Genomic DNA, 10530 nt, shown 5'->3' with positions numbered 1-10530 from the left:
AGTCATCAACGTCCGGAGAATTTGGGGGGTTTTCCTGTTTAGGGTTCATTTGAGCAATTTGGGGGATTTAGGGCTCCCAATTTACCCCAAAGCGTTGGAGTTTCAACACGACCATGAAAACGTCGTCGTCTCAAGTTCCACGGTGTTCCACATCCAATCCGTGTCAGCAAACTAACGTGCCAACTGTGCACCGTTAATTGGGCCATCATGTTGGATTTAACAGAAGGATGAACATGGCCTCTTTTTTGTAATTTAAGGGACCAATTTATCCCTTTTTTATTGCTAGGGACTAAAAAGGGTATTTACTCTAACTTGAGATAAATAAGATAGGGAGATGTTATAGTTAGTACATCATTTTCTTATTATTAAATCTTAATCGTTGATTTTCGTTAATCTAACAGTTATAATTTAGTAAAAATTAATAACTAATTAATAAATATGACTTAATAAATTATAATCGCTAGATTGATGAAAATCAACGATTAAAATTTAATAATAAGAGATAGTAAAGAAAAGAGGAGAAAGAATGAAACCGTATAAAATTTTACGTGTACTGCTTTACTTCCATGTGGATGGTGGAGAGCGGAAATATCTAATATACTATTGTTGCACCATAATTGTTTGGTGCTACTAACCAATAGAAATTCATAAATAACTGTGATATTTGTACAAATAGGAGAGAAAAATATTTTTTATCCAAATATCAGTTGCTCAATGGAAGAATTATTTACTACAATTGTATGGAAGCTGTTCTCGTGGAGAGAAATGCATTGGTGAAATGAAAATATGCGACTCGTCGAGATTTGACAAATAACTTATTAATAACTGTGGTACTTGTCCACTTGGAAGAAGTTGCATTTTCTTTCCATTTTTGTCCAAGTAAATTAACGCAACTAGAACATATTTTAGAATTTAATATATTATAGGAAATAAAATTATATTTTATATATATAAAAATATGTGGTATTCATGTGAGGTTATATGAGCAAAAAAAAGAAAAAAAAGATCCTACATATTTTTATGTGTGTATGAAAAATAATTTTATCTTTTAAAACATAAGAAACATCATATCCTACTATTTATGCAATTAACCGTAAAAAAAATTTAAGCAACTAGAATATATATATATATATATATATATATATATATATATATATATATATGGAAAAGTTATATTTGTAAACTTTTTTTCTTATAAACTTATAAACTATACTTTTTTTTTGGTAGATACATGGGGTATAGCCCCACGAAACAAAATAACAGAAAAAACAATAACAGACAGATACATCAAATTAAACAAAACAGAAAGGAAACTAAAACCAAAAACCCAGTAGGGGCTTTAGCAACATCTAGCAGCTGGCATGATACTTCCCGGATCCAACATATCAGCAGCAAGAAGATTGATAAGCTCACTATGTGGGGATGAGATAGTGGTGAACGCGAAAGGATCATCCATTGCTTTCTTCGCTATCCAATCAGCACAATAGTTGCAAGTCCTTGAAATATGCTTCAAACAGACAGACCAATCCTTATTGAGAGCAGCTCGAATCTTAGTTACCAAAGGTAGCTTTCGAGTATGATTACCAATCGTGGTAAGAAGGCCAATAGCTTGAACAGAATCTGATTCTAGAATAATATTCTTCCAACCGAATTTCCAAGCAAAATCCAAACCATGTAAAATAGCCCAGAGTTCAGCATACAAAGGGGAACAAGATCCAACAAAAGCAGAAAAACCACAAACCCAATTCCCCTCTTAGTCTCTCAATAAGCCCCCACACACAACTCTCTCATTAGATGCTGCACCATCAACATTTAATTTTAAACTCCCTTGAGTTGGGGCAGTCCAAACAGAGGAGGACATGATGGGAATGTTTATTTGATCATAATGCTGGAATTTTTTTCTGCTACAACTCCTTATCTTCCCTACTGATCCAGCAAGGATAATGGAAGGGTCTTCAGGTCTCTTAGCAGTCACTTCATGAAGCTCTTTATTTCTCCAATACCATATGAAGTTGCAGGCAGTGAAGAAAAAATCCCTCCAGTCCTTGACAAGCGTATTCTTTATATTCAAGTTGAGGGAAATCCACTCCTTGAAATAGCTAGAGTTGAAAAAACCCGGAGGTAGGGGTTGGAACAAAGGCATTAGCCAAACCTTTTTAGCTTTGTAGCAGTCTCTGAAAGCATGGAGATTAGTCTCCACTAATTCTGGACATGAGGGGCAACAATTAGAGGATTCACTTCATCTGCTAATATAATCTTTGGTTAGCATCCTTCCATGAAGCATCCTCCACATGAGCAGTTTGACCCTTTCTTTTCCTTTCCAGCTCCAAATTCGGTCCCAACAACTGTCACTAGAGTAGTGGCTTGGACTTGTCAGATTTCTATACGCAGATTTAACTATAGACTGACCTGGTAGTCTATTTTTCCAGCAAACAAAATCCTCTCCTGCTTCCCCATCAAATGAGGAATAGCCATAATCTGGTTCACAACACTACCATCAAAGTGATTAATAAGGAAATGAACATTCCAGCCCTGATCAGAGGAGAAAATACTACGATTTAATTTGAGATCAGCAGTCTCAGCTGTTGGGGGAATAATTGCTAGTGAAAACAGACTAGTATTGAAACCAGCCCAATCAAAAGAGTATGACCGGTCAAACATAGTGTAGTTTGTAAACAAAAAATTTGTAAATATAACCTTCTCTATGTATAAGAAAAATATTTTCTCATGTTGTGACACTTCGATGTGCGTGTAAAGTTTTTGTTTTTTTTTTCTTTTTAATAAATGTTGAACCTATCACTAATTAAGTCACAATTCAATTATTACGTAGAAAATCAAACCCCTGTGTATAATTTATTCTGAGGCTGTAAATTTCTTAATGACCCGTCACTTCTGTTGTTCTTGTCTGCATATAAAAGATCTTTTCCCTCTCTCACTTGCCTTTCTATTCAATCAACCCTTCCCCAACCTTCTTTGTTGGTTTCTTTTTCTCTCTTTTTTTTCAATTGTAGAGTACCCATAAAATTACAAGAAAACATGTCAAAATCTGTGGAACTCCCAGATTGTTTCTATCCTAGGCAACCAATTACCATAACCCCAAGTGCTCCAACGCCAAAGCATTCTCTCTATCTCTCTAATTTCGACAACCAAAACTTGCTCAGATTCTCCATTAAGTACTTGTACCTCTTCAAGAAATCTGTTAACTTTGATACCTTGAAGTCTTCTCTGTCCAGAGTTCTAGTGGATTACTACCCATTAGCTGGGAGATTGAGAACCTGCATTGAGGATGATCACAGGCTTGAGGTGGATTGCAATGGAGAAGGTGCTGTGTTTGCTGAGGCTTTCATAGATACCACTGTTGAAGAATTGCTTGAACCTTCCAAGTTTCCAAACGAGTCATGGAGGAAGTTTTTGTATAAGGTGGAAGCTCAAAGTTTCTTAGATGTTCCTCCTCTTGTAGTCCAGGTTAGATCATGTGAATGTTCTTACACACTCCTAAGCTCTTTTTATTTTATTTTTTCTTGTGAAGCCCGTTAAAGTTTTATAAAATTAATATGATGATTTAATTTCTATTCACGTATTATATTATAGGATATAATCAATATATAACGGTGAGAATAATAAAATTTGGAAAAAGTATCTGTCTTTGGAATAACACAATTTTGTCATTTCATTCTAACAAATAAGTGAGACTCACATTTTTTTTTTATTCACTCTCTCTCTCCCATGATTTATCTTTTTCTCCTTTAAATTGACACAACTTTATATCATTTAAAATGACACACATTTTTTTCATAAAATTTACAATCAAATTTAGGCGTTGATTTCATTAATTTTACAATCAAATTTTCATTATATTGTGTTATTTTTATTAATTAATTATTAATTTTTAATAAATTATAAATTGTCAGATATATAAAAATTAAGGATTAAAATTGAATGTAAAATTTATTATTCGGGCACCGATATAAGAAGATCAAGCCCCTTATATTATATTTTAAGGATTTTATAAGAGTTATGTTATAAGAAAAATGATTGTGTTAGGTTATAGAGATTCGTTTTGTATGCTATAATTTTTTCTTTTCTTTTTTTCTTCAAAACATGTGGGTTCCACAAAATGTTGTGTGTGTAAAAAATTTTGTGTAGTCATGTTAAATGATAAATGCAAATCCCATATTTTAATTAATACATAACGTAATCAACTCTCAATTAGATTTGCTTTCCCTCTCAAACGAAAGAGGAAAATGCTAATCAATCTTTGCCTGTTGCTTTCCAAAAGCATGGTTAGTGGTAACACGGTCCCTTCCTTGGCCAATTGATCATTTTGTTATAATTCATCTTTCTTTTAAAAAAAACATTTGTTTGACCAACTCTAATCTTTGATTAGTTATTTATTGGAATAAATAACACATTTATACGAATAAGTATTAATTAAATAGGGACAAATTAATATATAATTTCAGAAAATGGACAAATCAATATATAATTTGAAAAAAATAAAATAGCAAAAAAAAAAAAAAATATGGGCAAAATATCAATCAACACCTTCCTAAGTTCCATTTTTCTATACAAAAAATTGAAAAAGAAAAAAAACTGTAGAGATTAACCAGATTCTCCTAATATTTATTTATTTATTTAATTTTAATTCTTTTAGGCGACGAGGCTTCGTTGCGGAGGAATGATCCTATGTACCGCGATCCACCACTGCCTATGCGACGGCATCGGCACGTCACAGTTTTTAAACGCTTGGGCCAAACTTACCAAAGACGTCAAAACCGATTTGACAATCATACCCTTCCACGAGAGACACGTGTTAAAACCTCGAGATCCCCCGCAGGTAAAGTTCCCTCACCCGGGAAACACCAGAACAAAACCCACTCCTCAAGTTGACCTATTCAAGTTTGTTCAGTCGCAGCCACTGGTCGCCACGTCATTCACCTTCGGACCCTCCGAAGTGCTTCGCTTGAAGAAGCAGTGCGTGCCGTCAACGACACTAAACAGAATCACAACCTTTGAAGCGGTGGCGGCACACACGTGGCGGTCATGGGTTCGATCACTGAACCTGTGCCCCACCCTCGTGGTGAAGCTCCTTTTCTCCGTTAACGTTCGGAAAAAGATGAAACTCCCAGAAGGGTATTATGGGAATGGGTTCGTTATAGGGTGTGCTGAGAGCACGGTGAAGGATTTGTTAGCTGCTAATAACCTGCATCATGGTTTGAAACAGGTGCAAGAAGCTAAGGCTAGTTTGGATGATGATGAGTATATAAGGTCCATGATTGATTTGTTAGAGGACAAGATGGTGAGAACAGATCTTTCTAGAAGCTTGGTTATATCACAGTGGTCTAGGTTAGGGTTGGAAGATGTGGATTTTGGAGAAGGGAAGCCATTGCATATGGGTCCTTTAACAAGTGGTGTTTATTGCTTGCTTTTACCTGTTGTTGGAGATGCTAATGCTGTGAGAGTGCTTGTGTCGGTTCCCGAGAGTGTGGTAGAAAGTTTTAAGTGTCACATGATGATGATGATGATGATGATGATGAAGAAAGAAAGTTGGGAAAATGATGAAAATGGTGATGTTAACACAAATGGGTATCATGCGCAAGAAAATGGATTATTTTGAATTATATGTATATATCAAGTTGCATTTATAGCTAGTCTTAATAAGACTGATACTGGGGGACGAATATATATGTAATCGAATTTTAGTGTATAGAATCGAGCAATCTGATTGATATGTTACACACTTGAAGACTCTTTTTTTTTATTTAATGATTAATTCAATTTATTTATTTATTTATTTCATAACTCTAATTATTTTTTATGATCAAGTCAGGTTCTGACCTAAACTGTTAGAATAAAGTCGATATTATGACTAATATCGTGTTTTATACTATATGTATTTCGCACTACTAACTAGTGAAAATATATTACAGTAAAAAACTAATTATGATTTTTTACCTTAAAACAATTGAATAAATAAAAGTGAAATCTCACAGGTGACTGCACACATTGTTCTTTCATTTTAATACTGAATGGGTGTTTTTGTTTTGTTTCTTTGTTTTTAAATGATTCATCTTCAATAATTTTCAATTTGTCCTCGAAGGAGTTAATAATCTTGTGGATGAAAGGTTTATTATTTGATACAATATTGCCCACAAATGGGTGATAATGATTCATGAAGGCTACTTTGGCATTATAGAGCTAAAAGGAATAATAGCATGTGTGCGCTTCTTCTCATAATTCAAGTTAAAACACTAATGTCATTTTCGTACATTTTTGTATGCTTGCACAAACTTTAACGTGTCTCGTCATGTATGCTTACATGCACATGATCTATAAGGCTTAGTGGTGACACTGACGCCAAAATGAAAAGATTCTAAAGTACAATACATTAAGTCACTGAAATTGATTTAGTGGTGAAAGATTGACTAATTTATATAAAATTATAGGTTTAAATTTCAGTGTCACAATTATATATATATATATATAAAATAGCGAACTCGAAAAATTTTATTTATGTCTGCACATTTAGTGGCACTGAATTTTTTTTTAAATGCATTAAAAAACAAAAAAATATAAATAATAAAAGAAAAAAAAACTTCAACTTAACAAAATAATAATAATCAAAATTATACCTACTTTCATTTTTTCATTTAACAAGCTTGTAGGTTAAATAAGGTTTCGTGACTTGATTAAAATATATTCTACTAATAAGAGAGATAGAGGGATGTATGCATGCATGTGAGGACTTTTCTCATCCAATTCGTTTAATAGAAATGTGCTGACCCAAGTTTTGCACATCATTATTTTAAAATCTTGTGTTTATATATATATATATATATGGGGAAGGATCCGTTTATACATTTTTTTAATAAATTTTTACAAATTATACTATTTTTTCTCAGAGAACATAGTGAAATTAGTGTTTTCCCGAAAGAATATAGTATAGTTTGTAAACAAAAAAATTTATAAATATAACTTGTCCCTATATATATAATGGCTAATATTTAACTGTTTATCCTATGTTTTATCCGCTCAAAAAAAGTGTATCATATTTTCTTATTTATGGGGCTTGATACATTATACAAAATTATTTATTTACGAATTCTGTGGCAAAATGAGGGGGTGCTAGTCTCTCTTGCATTTAAAATCATCCATCGTGCTATCAAATTCTTGTATAAAATTTAAAGATAAAGGTGATTTTTTATCCTGCGATTGGGAATGCCATTCTTAGTGGCAGTTTATAAATATTCGCTTTCCCTTTTCAATTCTTTCAAAATATATATGTAGTACTAAAAAAGAGCATACAACAAATCACAGATTCTTGTGAGTACCACGTCATTGTTGACACTTTCATGCTGTTTCCACTTTGCGAAAAATATATGCCTTTTGAAAGGATATAAAATTATGTGCTTTTTGGGCGCAGAGCAACATGAGATAGAGAAAAAAAAAAGAAAAAAAAAATGGCACATACACAAAGACACAAGTATTTATAATTGGGGAATATTAATCTTATGTTACATGAGAGTATTATCTCATGTTATAGAGAGAGTTTAAGTGGGGTCCACCATTAAAAAGTAAAAAAGAAAAAGAAAAAAGAAGTGGTGCGATTTTCGATGTGATAGAAAATGAGATAACTACCTCATGTAAAATGAGAGTAGTATTTCCCTTTATAATTTTATATGGTTTGGCAGTGTGCCTACTCTACAAACGGAGACAGATCAAAAGTATCTACTAAAAATGAAATAGAGTACAACAGGTGAAAATAACTCAAACACTCAAATCCCATTCATAATACACCTAATAATCCTCACAGTATAATACATAAAATTGGGTACACAATACTGTACCCAAAAAATAAAAATAAAATTGGGTACACAAAGAAAAGCTGCGGGAATAGCAGTGTTTAACTCTCACGCTAATTGGTTACTATAACATTAAGAACCTGTGATTCTATTTATAACCAACAAAGAGAAGGCGGTTCTCACAATCCTTCATCACGAAGGAATCATAAAAAATATGACCACCTTTGTCTAAACTTGCTGTTGTATTCCTGCATCCATTTCACGCATATCAAGGTTGCCAATTACATCAGTTTGTAGTGAACAAGTACCAATAACTGCATGCTACAAAATTTATATTTCCAAGTACTAAGGGCCGCAAACATGTGTATAGCTTTTCTGACAACAATTCTCCCCCTCCAGTAGATATGGGGATAAAGCAGCAAAATGAAATCTACCTAAAAAAACTTATGATACAATCTTCTTCAAGAAATCCAATAAGAAATTATACTTAATAGACACCAACCAAGTTCGAGCAGTTATTGAACTTGATTGTTGTTACAGGCTTTGTCATCATATCTACTAGATTATTTGCAGTAGCAATTTTTTCAACTTTGATAGATCCCCCAAATATAATATTTCTAGTGAAGTGAAACCTGACATCAATATGCTTGGTCCATTCATAATACATTTGATTTTTAGTCAAATGTATAGCGCTCTGGCAATCACAGTAGACAACTGATAGGCTTTGTTAAAAGCCCAAATCTAAAACCAAACCTCTAAGCCAGATGGCTTCTTTCACCGCCTCTGTCAGTGCCATATATTCTGTCATTGTAGTTGAAAGAGCAACCGTTGACTATAAAGTTGCTTTCCAGCTAACGACACATCTTGAGAGAGTAAAATATAACCTGCCAAATATCGTCTCTTGTCCAAATCACCTGCATAATTTAAGTCCACAAAACCAAAAACATTCTTGGAAGTGTTAATACTGCTTCTTTCAAAGACAAGACCAACATCTGAAGTACCCCGCAATTACCATAGTATCCATTTCATCTCATGCCAGTGTTTTTTTCCTAGGTTCTCCATATACCTGCTGACAACACTAACAACATGTGAAATATCAAGATGAGTACATACCATGGCATACATAAGACTGCCAACAACACTAGCATAAGGAATACGTGACATGTGCTCCTTCTCCTCATCGGTCTGTGGTGACAACTTCGCTGATAAGCAAAAATGCGTAGCAAGTGGTGTATAAACTGGCTTGGAACTTTCCATCTCGAAACGCTCAAGCACTTTAAATATAACTTCTCTAAGATAAACAAAACTTTCCTGCTTCATGGTCTCGAAGAATTTCCATGCCCAAAATTTTCCGAGCTGCACCTAAGTCTTTCATCTCGAACTCTGAGTTGAGCTGTGATTTCAACTTAGAAATTTCTGACATGTTATTAGCAGCAATCAACATATCATCGACATATAATAACAAGTACAAAAATGAACCATCTAATAGCTTCCTAAAATACACTCAACTGTCATAGCTACTTCTAGAATAACCATGATCAATCATAAAAGAATCAAACTGCTTATACCACTATCGTGGGGATTGCTTTAACCCATACCGTGATTTATTTAACAAGCAAACATGATCTTCTTTTCCTTGGACAACAAAACCTTCAAGCTGATGCATGTAAATCTGTTCCTCTAGCTCACCATGAAGAAAAGCAGTTTTAACATCAAGTTGTTCAAGCTCCAAATCATACAAGGCAGTAAATGCAAGTAAAACACGAATTGAAGTATGCTTTACCACTAGTGAGAAGACTTCATTGAAATCTATTCCTTCTCTTTGACTGTATCCTTTTTCTGCCAAACGTGCCTTGTACCTAGCATCTTCAACTCCAGAATTCCTTCTTTTCTTTTGAAGACGTCCCATTTGTAGCTAATAATCTTCTGGCCTTTGTGTGGTTTAACAAGCTCCCATGTCTGATTCTTATGAAGAGACTCGATCTCTTCTATCATAGCAACAACCCATTTAGCAGATTCTTTGCTTGCAATGGCAGCACAGTAAATGGAAGGCTCCTCTTCTTATAAAGATTCTGCCATAAACAAAGTATAAGCAACTAGATCTGCATAAGCATACCTCTGGGGTGGCTTGATCTGTCTGCGCTGTCTCCGAGCAGCAATAGTGTCCTGTTGTGGTGGTGCTTCCTCGTGTTTCACCTCCTCCTCTGTGGGTTGATCTGTAGTTGCTTCAAGCATCGTCTCTGAAGCATCAAATTGTAACTCCAACTGATGTTTGCCACTTTCACTATAACCTGCATCTGTATCAATTGAATTCTTTTTTTGTTGAAGCATAAAAGATTCATTAAAAGTGACATCCCTGCTGATTAGAAACTTGGGTGACTTCAGATCAGGACACCACAATCTATATTCTTCCACCCCTTGTCCATATCCAAGAAAAATGCACTTCTTGGCTCTAGGCCTTTATTTCTCTTCACTGACATGAGCATAGGCTAGACAACCAAAAATTCTTAAACAAGAACAATCAGTAGGTTTACCTGACCATAGTTCCTTAGGTGTCTTACACTCAATAGAAGTTGATGGAGACCTGTTCACCAAATAACTAGCTGTGTTGACTGCTTCATCCCAAAACTTCTTTGGAAGACCTACAGTAAAGAGCATGCAACGTGCTCTCTCTAAAAGAGTTCTGTTCATGCGTTCTGCAACTCCATTTTGTTGTGGAGTACTTTTG

At 34.3% G+C, this 10530-nt stretch overlaps 2 protein-coding genes across 2 annotated transcripts; one reads left to right on the top strand and one right to left on the bottom strand.

The window, feature by feature from the left end:
* Positions 1 to 1339: 1339 nt before the first annotated feature.
* LOC133300739 (uncharacterized) lies at positions 1340 to 2661 on the bottom strand. The gene is made up of 2 exons (XM_061500320.1): positions 2410 to 2661; positions 1340 to 1639 (listed from the first exon to the last, which is right to left on the bottom strand). Exons 1-2 carry the CDS (start codon positions 2659 to 2661, stop codon positions 1340 to 1342), a joined length of 552 nt encoding a protein of 183 aa, XP_061356304.1.
* Positions 2662 to 2967: 306 nt separating this feature from the next.
* LOC133300746 (alcohol acyltransferase 9-like) lies at positions 2968 to 5743 on the top strand. Its single transcript, XM_061500330.1, has 2 exons — positions 2968 to 3465; positions 4655 to 5743. The coding sequence occupies exons 1-2, from the start codon at positions 3037 to 3039 to the stop codon at positions 5615 to 5617; spliced, it is 1392 nt and encodes a 463-aa protein (XP_061356314.1). The 5' UTR covers positions 2968 to 3036; the 3' UTR covers positions 5618 to 5743.
* The last annotated feature ends 4787 nt before the right edge of the window (positions 5744 to 10530 follow it).

Source organism: Gastrolobium bilobum, unplaced genomic scaffold (assembly GCF_033153095.1).
Source record: "Gastrolobium bilobum isolate Gb01-03AN ecotype WA unplaced genomic scaffold, APGP_CSIRO_Gbil_v1 utg4530, whole genome shotgun sequence".
Taxonomy (NCBI): domain Eukaryota; kingdom Viridiplantae; phylum Streptophyta; class Magnoliopsida; order Fabales; family Fabaceae; genus Gastrolobium; species Gastrolobium bilobum.
This window is presented reverse-complemented; position numbering and strand designations above follow the sequence as displayed.

Bases quoted from the DNA above. Each gene is read 5' to 3' on its own strand.
- LOC133300739 (XM_061500320.1), bottom strand. From the start codon at position 2,661: ATGTTTGACCGGTCATACTCTTTTGATTGGGCTGGTTTCAATACTAGT. The intron at 1,640-2,409 runs GTCAGTCTATAG...TTCGGTTGGAAG, and splicing joins CTGGAAAAATAGACTACCAG to AATATTATTCTAGAATCAGA.
- LOC133300746 (XM_061500330.1), top strand. From the start codon at position 3,037: ATGTCAAAATCTGTGGAACTCCCAGATTGTTTCTATCCTAGGCAACCA. The intron at 3,466-4,654 runs GTTAGATCATGT...TAATTCTTTTAG, and splicing joins TTCCTCCTCTTGTAGTCCAG to GCGACGAGGCTTCGTTGCGG.